The following is a 15,277-nucleotide window of genomic DNA, read 5'->3' as shown; positions in this document are numbered from 1 at the left end:
CACTTTCTAAAATGAGCATATATAGTATTTACCTCATTGGGTTATCTGAGAATTAAATAAGTTGATATATACGAGGACAATAATAAGAACAATGTAGATATCAGCTATAATTATGATGAACATTATTCTGTATAAGAAGTGATATTAATGAAACATTTCAGCACAAAAGTATTAAGAGGACTCGGTGATTTGAAAGAGTCTAAGGTGATCCTAAGGTTTCAGTCCTATATACTGGGGAGTGTTGGAAAAATAAAGCTTATTCTTAGATATTTTTAATTTGAGATTACTGATTATATAGTTACAAATGCCTTAGAGACAGAGATTTAGGACTTGAAATATTGAGCTGGAATTACAGATTTGAACATTGGTAATAATGATGAGGTTGAAAGAGAAAATGTAACGTTATACTCAGCATTTTATAATGTTGTAATTTCATCCTTATAACAACTTTTCAAGGTAGTTAATATCACTCCCACTTTAAAGCCAAATAACTCCATGTGCTGTGCTTCATTGCTCAGTTGTGTCCGACTCTTTTTGACTCCATGGACTGCAGCCCGCCAGGCTCCTCTGTCCATGGGGATTCTCCAGGCAAGAATACTAGAGTGGGTTGCCATGCCCTCCTCTAGGGGATCTTCCCATCCCAGGGATCAAACCCAGGTCTCCTGCATTGCAGGCAAATTCTTTACTGACTGAGCCACCAGGGAAGCCCGAATAATTCCATAGTGAAATCTAATAACTTGTTTGAGATTAAATAGCAGCTTGGTGGATTATTTGGAATTAGAAGGCATCTTTCCACTTATCCATCCAATGGACATTTTTCTTAAAGATGGTTTTTTGAAAAATAATTTTATTTATTTATTTATTTTGGCTGTGCTGGGTCTTCATTGCTGTGTGGGCTTTCTCTAGTTGTAGTAAGCAGGGGCTACTCTCTAGTTGTGATGTATGGGCTTCTCATTGTGGTAGCTTCTCTTGTTGTGGAGCATGGGCTCCAAGGCATGCAGGCTTCAGTAGATGTGCTCCCAGGCTCTAGAGCACAGGCTCAATAGTTGTGGCACATGGGTTTTGTTGCTCCTCGGCATGTGGATTCTTCCTGGATCAGGGTTTGAATCCATGTCTCCAGCATTGGCAGGTAGATTCTTTACCACTGAGCCACAAGGGAAGTCCAAAGATGGTTTTTTTGGAAGCAGTTTTTAAGTTCACAGGAAAATTGAGAGGAAGACACAGAGGTTTCCTATATGCTCCCTGCCCCACTCCCTGCTTCCCCCATTATCGGCATTCCCCACCAGAGTGTTTACAGCTGATGAACCTATACTGCTACGTCATTAACACTCAATGTCCATTGTTTACAGAGGGCTCACTCTTGGTGTTGTACATTGAGTGGGTGTTGATAGATAGATAATCACATTTCATTGCCTTCATCTATAGACACTTGTTGTTTGTCCAGAATGGGTGAGGCACAGTGCTGGATGCTGAGGATTAGGAGCAGAAGAGACCCTGGTCCTGTCCTCAGGAGGAGCAGAGTGCAGCCTTCCTTGTCTTCAATCCTGGGCTGTTTCTACCTCAGCACACTGCACATCCTTTGCATTTCCCATTCCCCCGTGTCTCCAGAAAGCTGAATAGAAGGGAAAGTAGGCGGGGCATCTGGAACAGAGATTCATATTTATTCTTCATTCATCTATTCATCCCTTCATTAGAGTATGTATGTATGTTGGTCTCCCGCATTGCAGGCAGATTCTATACTGTCTGAGCCACCAGGGAAGCCCATGTATATATGTTAACACATTCCAAGTCTAAACAGAGCTGTGTGGTGCCCCTGTGTGTTAGCTGTGCCTTGTCAAGAGGTGGACACTGAGCCTTTCCTGGTATGGTTTCTGGGAGGTAAGGAAGGGCAGACATGATTTTCCCCATTATGTAGAAGACAGTTCCAAAAAAAGAAGCAATTTACTTGCAGTCATTTAGGTAAACAGTGTTACTGCCGGGTATAGAAATTCAGCTCTCTTGATCCATTTCATGACAGAGTTAAAGGAGCTCTTATTCTTTTTAGCTTTCTTGGAAAAAGAAGATGTAAGGTTGGGAGGGGTGTGGGTAGGGATTGAATAATCGACTTCAAATGTGTGAAGGGTGTTTCTGCAATCCCTAGTCTTCTGAAAACCATCCAAGAGACAGTGAACTGAAAGCACATGAGGATGGCAGGAAGTTAGCACGCTAAAGAAAAATCTTTTTGGTTGACAGGGCGAGGAAGGCTGTGGTGTCACCTTTTCTGGGCTCTTTCAGACTTGGAGGAGCTGTTAGTTCCTGCGTCAGCTCTGTTGGGAGAGTCTGAAGGCTGAGAGAACACCAATGCTGCAGCTCCTCACTGGCAGGGCCACATCTTTGCTTTGCTCTCTCTCTTTGCTTTCATTTCATTCTCTCTGCTGTTCATTATGCAGAGTATCTATTTATTAAACTTCTCTGCTTGCAGTTCTGAGCTTGCAGCTGTGTACACTAAGGCCATCGGAACCAGTTAACCCCTGCTCTAGTCTAGTAGCTTCTGATCTTTGACGCGCATGTATAGTTAAAGATGTTGAATGTACAGAGGCTCAATCTGACAAGAACACAAACCATCCATTCAAGTCAAAGTGTCAGAGCCAGACTCAGAAGCCCACCCTACTCCAATCCTTTTGACCTGTTCTTCCCTTCCTAGACGTCCCAGGAATTTGTGGAGAAACTGACCAAACGACTAAAACGACACCCCGAGGAGACGGGAGGCTTCCAGGAGGCACCCCTAGCCTATGATGCCATCTGGGCCTTAGCACTGGCCCTCAACAAGACGTCCGGAGGGGGCGGCCGTTCGGGTGTGCGCCTGGAAGACTTCAACTACAACAACCAGACCATAACTGACCAAATCTACCGGGCAATGAACTCCTCGTCCTTTGAGGGTGTTTCCGTGAGTTACAGCAACCCCTTTGCTGGCCTCAGTCCTCCCATCTGGAGACATGCCTTCTGTCTCAGTTACCTCTCTGCAATAATCAGTCTCAGACCAGGGAAGTAGGAGCCCCTAAGCCAGAAAATCCCACAGAAGTCTAGAAGAACGATGATATATTCCATTTCTTCCAACCTCTCCCCTCACTTCTCTCAGTCCCGATATTTATGAGTCAGATGAAAATTACAGGATTTTAATAGAGGAAGCAGCCTGAAAGATCCTCTCCCTATTCCTCTTAAAGTGGGGAAATCAGCATCCAGAGGGACTTGGTGACTTGCTCAGGTCACACAGCCAGAGGCCAGGTCCCCTGGTGTTCCATCTGGGGATTTTTCCCATTCAAATCTCCTAGGTGAAGCTTCTTTTCCAAAGAATAATGTTTCTAAAATCTAGGGTATGGGCATCTGGGGTATGTCCTATATGCAGGCAAATGCCATAAATAGAATTCATTCAGAAGCTCAATTACTTCAAAAACATAAGGATTCAAAGAGGCCCTGATGTTCTCGTTTCGCTCTTGCTTTTATCCCCTTTGCCTTCCTCCACATGTTTCTCCCCCTCAGGGCCATGTGGTGTTTGATGCCAGCGGCTCTCGGATGGCATGGACGCTCATCGAGCAGCTGCAGGGTGAGCATAGGGATGTGGGGGGATGGGGAGGTCAGTTAAGGGGGCCAGGCTGGGGCTGGGCTAGGATACCGTCTGGGAGGAGAACCCTGGGAGACATGAAGACATTGCCTTGGTGCCTCCCTACCTCCTGCCTGCTCTTCCGTGTTCCCCAAGCTTTTAAATAATGATGATGTTGATAATAAAAAGCTTAGCGATGGATGAATTTCTTTGAGTTGCAGTGGTTGTGCATGCAAATTGAAAACCACCATTCTTTTCCCCTAATGGCCCCCATTTTGATTTGAGAAATTTCCCTCTGGTGGGTGACTTGAGGGGTTCATGACTTGTCAGTGGCATATTCATGGACCCAAGGAAAGCTGAATCTAGGAAACATGCTATTTTTAAAGGGAACCTATTGCATTTCCTTGATATGTAAACAATTAGCTCTAATTTTTCTGCAGTACATCTAGTTTGGCTTTTCTAGATGGTTTATGCTTATAACTTCACACAGTGAGGTATTTGCAAAACTTGTGAATTAGTTTTTCAACTCCACTCCACTCAGACTCTTAGAGCAGGGCCAAAAGAACCATTTCTTGGCCTCCTGTGAAAAGTTTCTTTTTTTCCTTCTCCTGACCTCCTACATCCTCTCAGATCTTTGTAACCAGGACAAGAACGAATAGACTTCAGCCACGGTCCAAGGGCTGTGAGTTGGCTTTAGAAGAAAAAGTTATGGTAACTGGGGCAGCTCTAGAAATCTTAGGAGTGGCTGAATTTTACTTTGTGGCTTTTTAAGAGGCAGATGCAACTTGTGTAAGAAATTAGAAGCCAAGTCAATGGAAGAGAAATTTCTAAAATTAAAATGAAAGCCTCTGGGAAAATAGATCTTGTGATTATATCAGGAGAGGAAGAATAAGCAGAAACATGTTTAAAGATTTTTAAGCCAGAATCACAGTGAGAGACATTTTCCTGAGGTGTGAGCCCATGGAATAGGTGGCAGACATCCTGTGTAGCGTTCTTCACTGAAGGGCTTAAAGCATATAAGATATTCTTGTTTGTTCGTGTGGGCTTCCCTGGTGGCTCAGCGGTAGAGAATGTGCCTGCCAATGCAGGAGACATGAGTTTGATCCCTGAACTGCGAAGATTCTCTGGAGAAGGAAATGGCAACCCACTCCAATATTCTTCTGGGAAATCCCATGGACAGAGAAGCCTGCAGGCTACAAGTCCATGGAGTCACAAAAGAGTCAGACATGACTGAGTGACTAAACAATAATTTCTTTGTGTTGCCTTGGAATCCACCCTATAGTGCTTTTCAATCAGATCACTGTTTCAAGTGGCCCCCAGATCCTTCCAAGTATCCTTTGGGGCTCAGGTGAAGGGAGAATCAGATATGACCACAGAGATCTACTTTATGGAAGTGGGAGGTTGAGAATGCTTGGGATCAGCTCGTCACCTACCTGTGGTTACTCCTATCATCTGTCCAGGTGGCAGCTACAAGAAGATTGGCTATTATGACAGCACCAAGGATGACCTTTCCTGGTCCAAAACAGATAAGTGGATTGGTAAGTGGGTCTTGTTTATAATTTCCTTTAACCCTTCTGAACCATTGATGAATACTATGTTTGAATGAGGGTGGGGTGGTTGGTACCATGGGGTTGAAATGAACCAGGGGCTGGGTTTCTGAGAAAAGGAATAAAACCTCCAAGATGTGGGTAGGAGAGACTGGTGCATTTGGAGAGGGTGTAGGTGGTGGGTAGCAACGCATTCTTAAAACTAGTACATTCCTGGGACGACTAGGGATTAGGTCCAGGGGGCGGGAAATGAAAACTCCATTTGGGTTTCCCAGATGTTCTGGTGACCTGATGTATCTGAATCAGCTACTTCAAGCCTCAAGTTGCCTCTTAGCTTTCTTAGGAAGACGGTTACTTAAACTGTAGGAGAGGACGTAAAACCTCATTTAATTGTCTTCTGTTAAAATGTGCTTTTTAAGGAGAGAAAGGAAGCAATTATATTCCTTGTGTGCTTGGTGGGCTAAATAATAGGAAATGGGAAATATACTCAAGGTAGGCAAAATGAGGACTCTATTGATCAAAAAAAGGCTTGGTGTCTTCAGGACGGGGAAGGGCACAGCCATGGAAGACAGCTGCCATCTGCCCTGCCCAGCTGAAATCTAGTAGTTCTCAGCACTGCTGGAGTTCTGAATTTTTTTTTATAATTTGAATTTAGGACAGTGTTCTGTATTGCTATAAATGCTTCATGGCCTAAATTATGCCTTTTTTTTTTTTTTTTAAAGCTCAGCAAATTGAAATTAGTCATTTTTTCCCCCCGCTTTCTGTGAATTCTGTGACAACTTTGAGCTTCCCTTTAATAATAACTGAGAAACACCTTTGGGAATATCACCTAGCTAGGGTTAAAATCACAGATCAGTTTTTTTTTTTTTTTAAAGAAAATTCCTCCTAAGGTTAGGAGGCCAGACTCTATTTTGAGGCACTTTAGCTTCATGACTCTATGACTGTCTTTTGCAGCTTCTGATTTGAGCTGTAAGAGACCTCATAAAATTTATTTCTTAGTATCCCCCTCTTTCCCTTCCATTTTTCTTTCCTGAAAGAAAGATGAAAAAACACAAAGAACAAAAAGCAACAACAAAAAGACTACAACTTTGGTGATACAGCTCAGCCTCTAGCTCCATCTTCTTGTTTCATTTCTGATTGCTTCCTAAGAGCCCCAGAATCAAAGAGCATTTGGGCTGCAGCAAGCCCTGATTCAGGGCAGTTAGGGCCTCCTGTCCTCAGAGTTAAAAGACCTGGGTGCCCATCAGCAGCTTGGTCCTTCTCCCCTTTCTCCTGTCCCGCCTTCATACCTTTGTCCTTCCTCCTTTCTCTTCCCCCTCCCCTGTGCCACGCAGGAGGGTCCCCTCCAGCTGACCAGACCTTGGTCATCAAGACGTTCCGCTTCCTGTCACAGAAACTCTTTATCTCCGTCTCCGTTCTCTCCAGCCTGGGCATTGTTCTAGCTGTTGTCTGTCTGTCCTTTAACATCTATAACTCCCATGTCCGGTAAGTTTCTCTTCTGACATTTCCCTGTCCTGTCTGCTTCTCCAAGATAACTGTCATTTGCTTGAAGGGAGTGAGAAGGAACGTATGTAGCTCCTGAGGCGGTGCGTCTCTGAGGTTGCCACTCTGGATTAGTGTTTGCCCAGTGACGACTGGGAATGAAAAGGGGGAAGCCAGGTATAACTCCCATCCCTGCTCCAAAGCAGCTAATGGAAAAATAAAAAAGCTTTTGGGATCAGGTAACATAATTTAGGGTTCTAAAGAGTGTGTGTGTGGCAGGGTCCTGTGCCTGGGAAGCCGTCTGTGGGACCCCATAACCGAACTGGCTTTGTCTCCTGGTCCTGAGGTTGGGGTCAGGCTGTTGTGGGGTGTTTGGGGAGCTGAGCCTCCCTGGAGAGGAGGGTAATTCTGCTCTTCAATCTCTCCCACCCTTCCGCCTCTGCCCTAGTTATATCCAGAACTCACAGCCCAACCTGAATAATCTGACTGCTGTGGGCTGCTCACTAGCGTTAGCCGCCGTCTTCCCCCTCGGGCTGGATGGTTACCACATCGGGAGAAGTCAGTTCCCCTTCGTCTGCCAGGTGAGGAGGGGGTGGCAGGTCTCCTGCCACAGCATGGCTCTCCGGCCCGCCCCCTCAGGAATGCCTTCTGTGATGCGCCGTCCCCTGCCTGTCCTTCTTGTCTTTCCTCCTTGTCCCTAGTTCTTCTCCTGACATTGCCCTCTGATCTCTGTCTGGCTCTGTCCCTTCTTTCTGTGCCTCAAGACTTTTTCATTCTGTAGCTGGCTTGTCAGTTCCAAGGTTGCCATGGCATGCCTTGCAGAGAAGGGTGGGGAGGTATTGAAGGCACAGGAAGGGGGTCTGCACAGAGAACCCTCAGACAATGGTGGCCTGTCTGTGGCGCGGGGGCTGAGAACAAGAACTGGGGACTTCCCGTGGGAGCCTTAGTTGTGGTTGGGAAGGACGGAGGCGGGGATCTGAACCAACAGCAGGGAGAATTGGGGGGAAGGGACTGCTCTCACACAGGGAGGAGGCCCTGTGGGACTCTTGGCACATGGAAGGTTCTGGGGCTACAGAGTAAGCCTGGCTTCAGCGGCAATATTTGTTTGATTCTCTCTTATGCTGGTGGGAAATACTGCCCCTGTCTTTCCTGCTCATTCTCACTCTTCTCCTCTGCTCTGTACCTATCCTGATCACACGTCTGTACACATGGCATTTGCACATACATACACCTACAATTCTTCAGAGAGACCCAATACAGTGGGAAAGTAGATAATTAGCAGTGACACACAAGAGGTATCAGAGCAGGGATCTGCTGTGGGAGCGAAGAGAAAGCAGCTGACTGTCCAAGTGGCTGCGTGGACGTCACCAAAGGTGGCATGTAAATTGTGAAGGATGCAGGGCTTTTGTCAGCTGGAGAAATAAAAGAGGGTTACTCCAGGAGCGGAGGGAGTGTCCTCTGGGTAGCAGAGGCACAAAAGAGAGTAGATCAAGGGCAAGGGTAAGCAAGCAAGCAGTTGAGCAGGGCTGGAGCACGGGGCAGGTGAGTGTCTGGGGCAGGTAAGGGTCTGGGGGGAGAAGAGGCTGGAAAGGTGGGTGGGACCATGTTGTAAAGGGTCTCATGCCACATCTGGAGGTGTTCAGGCTGCAATCTGCAGGCCTTGGGGAACAGTCAGAAGTGATTGGCTATTAAAACCCATTTTTTAGCAAGATTATCCAGGTGGCAAAGTGCAAAGAGACTGTCTGCTGCCCAGTCACCTTCCCCACCCAGCCCCTACCGGCTGCATCCTGCCAGTCTGGTCATCCGTTCCCTCCTACAGCCCTGCCCCATCCTGGCACTGCTCACCTGCTGCCCTGCCCTATTCTCTCCTGCCCTCTCTCCTTTCCTAGGCCCGCCTTTGGCTCCTGGGTTTGGGCTTTAGCCTGGGCTATGGCTCCATGTTCACCAAGATCTGGTGGGTCCATACAGTCTTCACAAAGAAGGAGGAAAAGAAAGAGTGGAGGAAGGTGAGCTGCTCCAGATCCTTCAGCCCCTAGCACCTGGGCTCTCAGGGATTGGGAGGCCCTGTCCCCTACCCCAACATGCTTGTACTCTGTGTGTTGACTCAGACCCTGGAGCCCTGGAAGCTGTATGCCACGGTGGGCCTGCTGGTGGGCATGGACGTCCTCACCCTCGCCATCTGGCAGATTGTGGACCCCCTGCACCGGACCATTGAGGTACCCTTTGAGGAGGCGCTTGGGTCAGGAGGCCTTGCAGGACACACTGGTGGAAGGGCCTCAGGAGCTGCAGGGGGTCTTGAGGAGAAGAGCTGCCCATGGGAGGTGTGTTCCAGCCCTGGGTATCTCAGCAGCTCTCCCTGCTTCCTGGAGGGAGCCCTAGCAGACACTCTGAATTCCTGTGACGAAAGGAAGAGGTGGGGATCTGGGAGGATGGGCAGATTTTCAGACATCGTGAAAGTGAGGGAACAAGCACTTATAAGGTGTTTAGGCAAATGTTCCCAGGCCTGGAGTTGGATATGGAATGAGAACTGAGGATCTCTTCAGAAAGAGGGGGCAGAACTGGGAGTTGGGGACTGAGCAGAGGTGGGGAGGGGAGGGGAGGACGGCAACCATCTTGCCTGTGGCTCTCTCTCTTCCTTAGACTTTTGCCAAGGAGGAGCCGAAGGAAGATATTGACGTGTCTATTCTGCCCCAGCTGGAGCACTGTAGCTCCAAGAAAATGAACACGTGGCTTGGTGTGCAGGGTGTGGGGGAGGGGTGGGGGAGATGCCCATAAAGGGGGGCTAGTAGGGAGGGAGTGTGTATGCAGTGGGCAGTAGCTTTGAAGAGAGAAGGGTCTTTGGAAAAAGAGGCAGAGAGCTCATGTCAACTCAGTTTGAATCTCCTCCTGTTTGTCACTGCATTAGTCTTTTCTGAGCATGGGGAGAGTTGGTCTTTTGCCTAAAGTGCTTAGTGTCCACTGCAAGGATGAGGCAGAGCTTGTGTTCATCAGAGGGACCAGTGATGTGGCCTCACCCTCATCTCCATCTCTGTCTGGTTCACTCCCTGGAGTGAGACTGGGGCTGCGAGGGGTTAGGCCCCTTTGGCCCTTTTAATATCACTCTGACCACAAATGGCAAACCTGCCCTCAGCGTGGAAAGCCATCTTCCCACTCAGAGGGTGAGGAGGTGAGACACTGTGTGTACTGACAACCACTCATGACCATCATCGTCCTGTGTGATGGGGCTCTTGTCCCAGGAGGAAGCAATGAGGTCAGGGCGAGTTGGGTGGACCCGGGGGCAGTGGACAGGGAGGGGCATACTAGGTCAGAGGGGCTGGGTTGGAGAGGAGACCCCCATGTCACTGCCATCAGAAGGAGCACAGAGAAATGGGGAGTGAGTGGAGGATAACCCTTCCCTGCCATCCTAGGGATCTTCTATGGTTACAAGGGGCTACTGCTGCTGCTGGGTATCTTTCTTGCTTATGAGACCAAGAGTGTGTCCACCGAGAAGATCAATGACCACCGGGCTGTGGGCATGGCCATCTACAATGTGGCGGTGAGCTCCCTGGACACCTGGCATTGACCATGGGGACTGGCCACAGCAACCCAGATGGGGGTGGCCTGGGAAGAATGAGGTGCCCGGTGTGGGGTCAGTTGGGTAGAAGTCTTAAAACGTTTTCTAATGCCTTGGGTTTGAAAAGCCCTTTATAAATGTATAAAGTGCACATCAATCTTCGTACAACCACCCAGTGATGTGGTGATTAGCATCCCCACTAGACAGATGTGGAAGCAGAAACAGGTGAAATTCCTCATCTGTGGTTCCCAAGCTGGAATCTGAATGAGATTTCCTGCCGGGGATGCTCAGGACTGGCTCTTAAGGACTCTGATGTGTGTACAGAGATCCTGGGGGCTCCTGTCTGGAGGGAGGGGCTGTCCTAGAGCTGGAGCTGGTTTGGGACAGTTTATCTGGGATTCTTACCAACCTACATTTGAGGATGAACCTGACTATTGTTGTTCAGTCGCTAAGTCATGTCCTACTCTTTGAGACCCCATGGACTTCCCTGTCCTCCTCTATCTCCCAGAGTCTGCTCAAAATCATGTCCACTGAGTCAGTGATGCCATCCAACCATCTCATCCTTGGCTGCCTCCTTCTCCTTTGCTTTCAGTCTTTCCCAGCATCAGGGTTTTCCCCAGTGAATCAGCTCTTCCCATCAGGTGGCCAAAGTATTGGAGCTTCAGCTTCAGCATCAGTACTTCCAGTGAATATTCAGGGTTGATTTCCTATAGGTTTGACTGGTTTGATGTCCTTGCTGTCCAAAGGACTCTCAAGAGTCTTCTTCAGCACCCCACAATTCAAAAGCATCAGTTCTTCAGTGCTCAGCCTTCTTTATGGTTCAACTCTCACATCCCGACTTTGGGTCTTTTTTGAATGGAAAGTTCCCCAGGAACCTGTCCCCATAGACTTTTCTGGGGGAAGAAGGCCCTGGCTCTTGTCTAAGCCAGCAGGCCTGTGACCCCACACACGCTTTGCCCCCAGGTTCTATGCCTTATCACTGCCCCGGTCACCATGATTCTGTCCAGCCAGCAGGATGCTGCCTTCGCCTTCGCCTCTCTCGCCATAGTTTTCTCCTCCTATATCACCCTGGTGGTGCTCTTTGTGCCCAAGGTATGGCTCTGGTTGTCCTCCAAGCCTCTCCAGCCCCTGTCCCCTCTGTGTCCCTACTTCCCTTCCTCCCACTTCGTCTGTTTTGGGCCCAGCTCCCTCTTGTTTTCCTTCCTTCCAATTGCAACCCACCATGAGCTAATTGCTGACAGTCCGTGCTGGCCCATCCACACCCCCAACTCCTGCTCCCAGATGCGCAGGCTGATCACCCGAGGGGAGTGGCAGTCGGAGGCACAGGACACCATGAAGACAGGGTCCTCGACCAACAACAACGAGGAGGAGAAGTCCAGGCTGTTGGAGAAGGAGAACCGCGAGCTGGAGAAGATCATCGCCGAGGTACGTGGTGAAGGCAGAGGTGGCGGCAGGTCAGGGAGGCCCACGTTTCGGGTGGGGTCAGGCTTCCAGAGGTAGAGCTTGAGATCGGGGTTCCTGTGCACGTGATTTACCAAGGGAGGGTCTCAGGAGACAAGCTGCCAGGGAGTAAGTGGAGGAGGACAGGGAAGGGGAGAAGGTGGAGTCAGTCTCAGGTAAAAATCTGGTCAAGAGCAGGCCTCAGCGGGTAGAGGGGCTCTAGAGCAGGATCTGCATTGTTGACTCCGCCTCCTGGAGGCGAGGGCGTGGCCCTGGGCTGGGCGTGGCTGGTTGTGGGGGTTGAGTATACACTCCAGTGAGAGGGGTCTGGGCAGATATACAGGGTGTTTGCAGTGCCCCCAGCGGGAGTTAGGGGCCAGTGCAATGTTAGGCTGGGGGTGTTCAAACTGGGTTGGCATTAATCTGTTGAGTGCGTTACCGGAAGCGGAAGCTATGTGCTCGGCCCTTTTTCCCCTCCCCTACCCCCTTTCTTTCGCTGATCTCAACTGCTGCCCCACTGTGTTCAGTGTGTGCTGCTCTCCCTGTTCCTGCCTGATGGTTCCTGTTCCTTTCTTCTGTCCGTCTTCCCCTCCCTCTCCCCCACATTTTTCTCTGCTTCTCCTTCCCTCCTCCTACCCTTTCCTGACTTCTCTCTCCCACTCGCCCGGTTGTGTTCTTCTTCCAGAAAGAGGAGCGGGTCTCTGAACTGCGCCATCAGCTCCAGTCTCGGCAGCAGCTCCGATCCCGGCGTCACCCTCCGACACCCCCAGACCCCTCGGGGGGCCTGCCCAGGGGGCCCCCTGAGCCCCCTGACCGGCTTAGCTGTGATGGAAGTCGAGTCCACTTGCTTTACAAGTGAGGGAGGTGTGAGGGGGGACAGGCAAGTAGGGGGAGGGAGAGGGAGAAGGAGAAGGGGGAGCTCGGGACGAAGCAGGGGATCCCTACCCTAGGTGGGAAGAACACCGTTCCATCCCATCTCTTGTAAATACCTGCCCCTCTTGAGTCCCAGAGTCCCAGGTTCCAGCGTCGTCTGAGTCTCCAGTGCTCTGGGAGCCGGGCCCTGTTCTCTCATTCATTCGTATCATTGTCTATCTCTACTTCATAATCGAGTTTGTACCCGGCTTGAAGCTTCTCACTCACTGGCTCCTTGGTGCCTCAGGACACACACCCCCTCTTCTTTTCCTCTGGTTGCCACGACAACCCAGCAGCCCCCCTCGCCTTTGTGCTCTGCTCCCACCGGCAGGGGCCTCCCCAGAGTGCTCTCCCCGTGGCAACAGGGCCTGGCCATTTCTCTCACCATCCTCATCTCCTTCCAACCCACTTGTCCCTCCACACAGCCACACGTTTTATCCCTCTTGAATTTAGCTTTTGCAAGGCACTCACTCTTTTTGTCAAGGCTCACATGCTCCTTCCCTCTTCCAACACACATCTATCCTCCCTGTTCTCACTTTCTTGTTTGCACATGCGTTTCACATGTGCTCTCTCCACCCTTCCCGTGGCTACACGTGCCCTGCTGTATTCCCTTCGCTCATGGCTGCGTGTGCCCCCTCATGGTCATGGATATGCCCTTGGGAGAGCTGTGTGGGTGGGCGTGTGCCATTTGTACACGTCCAAGTTTACCTGTGCACTTGCCCTATGTGCCCTCGTGTACCCTCTTCTTTTTGCACCTTAAAATCATTGTGTTCTTCCAGCAGAGCCATATGCACCCACCCTGCACATTGTTGCAGACTTTCCCCCGATTCCCACCTGGTGGGGCCGTCCACGTCTGGGTCCACATCACACTCGGTTTCTGCTTGCACTCACCCTGTTCTCCTTTGTGCTCTGGAGCATCCTCGGTCCACACTCACAATCCTCCTCTACAAGAGTGTTCCCTTCGGTTTTGTATTTTTCTGAGGGAAAGAAAGGAGAAGAAATGGGGGCAGGTTGGGGGAGCTCCTTGCAGTGGGTGGTTGGTGAAAAGCCTGACCAAAGGAAGGCACCCCTGACTGTGGAGGTGGAAGATGGTCCTGTGTGGCAGGAGATGGTGTCCTTTTTGCACTGTGGTGTCTTGGGGGAAGGAGCTCCCCAAATCTCAATAAACCAGTGAATGGAGTGACTCGTCCCTTACTGTGAACTGAATGGGCTTCAGCCCAAGGAGGGAGGCTCTGGGGGGCCCCCGCATTGATGAAAAGGCACTTCAGTGGAGGGATGGACAGAGGTGTTGATCCATCGAGGGCTTAGCAGGGCAAAGCAGGACACAGTTAGGGCTGAGATTAGTGAGGGGTGACATAACAGGTTAAAAGTGTGGGCTGGAGTCAAACTCCCAGAGCTTCAGATTCTACCACACACAAAAAACATTCCCAATCTCTAGTCTCCACGTCCTCACGTGTGAACGTAATAGTCATCGTCCCCACCACCATCTTCACATCCATCCCTCTGTGGAGTGGATGCCAGGACGAGTGCTCACGATGGTTCTTGGCTCACGGAGCATGTTGGGTAAACAAGCCACTGTCACTGTTTAATGAGGTCTCTGACAGTGATGGGCATGTATTGGGAGCCTGGAGCATGTGGCTGAACAGATGTGAGGGCTATTCCTCCTAGGAATTGAGGATAATAATAAAACATGACCGCTCAGAGGTAGCAGATTAGATGGTCCCTGAGTTCTTCCAGGCTGAAAAGTCATTGAGAACTCTGAGCATCTTGGCAGGAGTTTGCTGTCCACATGAAAGAAAGTCCTCAATGGCCAATGGAAACAAAACATTGCTCGACAATTTTGTAATTTTTTGTGTCCCCTTGGAGAAGTGTTTTTTTTTTTTTCCGAAGCTCAGTTTCTCTCCTTCCCCATAGCATTGATTTTTTTAAAAGTGATTTTCATATATTTTTTCCGAAAGTGCTGCAAGGATTGGATGGGCCCTGTCATTTCACCACCCTATTTAATAGCCAATTTCTGAAGTTTCCCAAGAGCAGGGGAAGTTAAATCTTGGACCAGTACTTGAAAACCATTTCACTGTGAGTATCCGCTTTGGATCACTAGGATTTGAATCGAGTTGCCCTTCATCCCACAATGGAGCATTCTCAAGGCAAAGGAAAGAGGCCTGTGGAAGAGGTCAGCTGGTAGTGTAGAAAATGGACAGTTGGCTACAGAAGCAGTAGTGGGAGCTACCTCCCAGCCCTGGGCAGAACAGAAAAGACTAGAGTTAACCACCTTGAACTTTCCTTGTACTTGTTGTTTAGTCACTAAGTGGTGTCTGACTCTTTACAGCCCTGTGAACTATACCCTGCTGGGCTCCTCTGTCCATGGGATTTCCCAGGCAAGAATACTGGGGTGGCTTGCCATTTCCTTCTCCAGCGAAATCTTCCCGACCAGGTATTGAACCTGCGTTTCCTGCTTGGCAGGTGGGTTCTTTACTACTGAGCCACCTTGGAAGCCCTCTTTGCACTTAGCAGGGCTGCGGATTAGAGAAGATCAGTTCTACTGTGTCGTGGTTAAGCCAGACATTCTTGGCTGGCAGCACAGACAGGGGCCAGGTCAAATGGTAGGGCTAGCGGAGGCCCCTGGTGTGGGGAGGAAGTGTGTGACTACTACTCAGCAGTTCTGGGAAGAGCTCCCTTGGCCTCTCCAGCCCTGCTGGGTCAGGGTGGGCTTCACCCCTGGGCTTTCAGATCTGACTGTAGAACATCTTGAACTCTAGACTG

The 15,277-nt window shown here is 49.5% G+C and overlaps 1 protein-coding gene across 1 annotated transcript in view; it reads left to right on the top strand.

Annotated features, from left to right (window-relative positions):
• GABBR1 (gamma-aminobutyric acid type B receptor subunit 1) overlaps window positions 1–13,693 on the top strand; it is a 29,000-nt gene extending 15,307 nt beyond the window's left edge. Inside the window, exons 12-23 of the mRNA XM_070361328.1 lie at window positions 2,684–2,926; window positions 3,520–3,583; window positions 5,041–5,118; window positions 6,462–6,612; window positions 7,058–7,190; window positions 8,499–8,615; window positions 8,718–8,825; window positions 9,250–9,343; window positions 10,017–10,144; window positions 11,126–11,254; window positions 11,444–11,587; window positions 12,288–13,693. Coding sequence (XP_070217429.1) covers window positions 2,684–2,926; window positions 3,520–3,583; window positions 5,041–5,118; window positions 6,462–6,612; window positions 7,058–7,190; window positions 8,499–8,615; window positions 8,718–8,825; window positions 9,250–9,343; window positions 10,017–10,144; window positions 11,126–11,254; window positions 11,444–11,587; window positions 12,288–12,461 — 1,563 coding nt within the window. The 3' untranslated portion in view covers window positions 12,462–13,693. The remainder of the gene's footprint in view (window positions 1–2,683; window positions 2,927–3,519; window positions 3,584–5,040; window positions 5,119–6,461; window positions 6,613–7,057; window positions 7,191–8,498; window positions 8,616–8,717; window positions 8,826–9,249; window positions 9,344–10,016; window positions 10,145–11,125; window positions 11,255–11,443; window positions 11,588–12,287) is intronic.
• Window positions 13,694–15,277: the final 1,584 nt, after the last annotated feature.

Source organism: Bos mutus, chromosome 23 (assembly GCF_027580195.1).
Source record: "Bos mutus isolate GX-2022 chromosome 23, NWIPB_WYAK_1.1, whole genome shotgun sequence".
Lineage (NCBI taxonomy): Eukaryota > Metazoa > Chordata > Mammalia > Artiodactyla > Bovidae > Bos > Bos mutus.
Note: the sequence above shows the minus strand (reverse complement) of the source record. Positions and strands in the feature narration are given on the sequence as shown.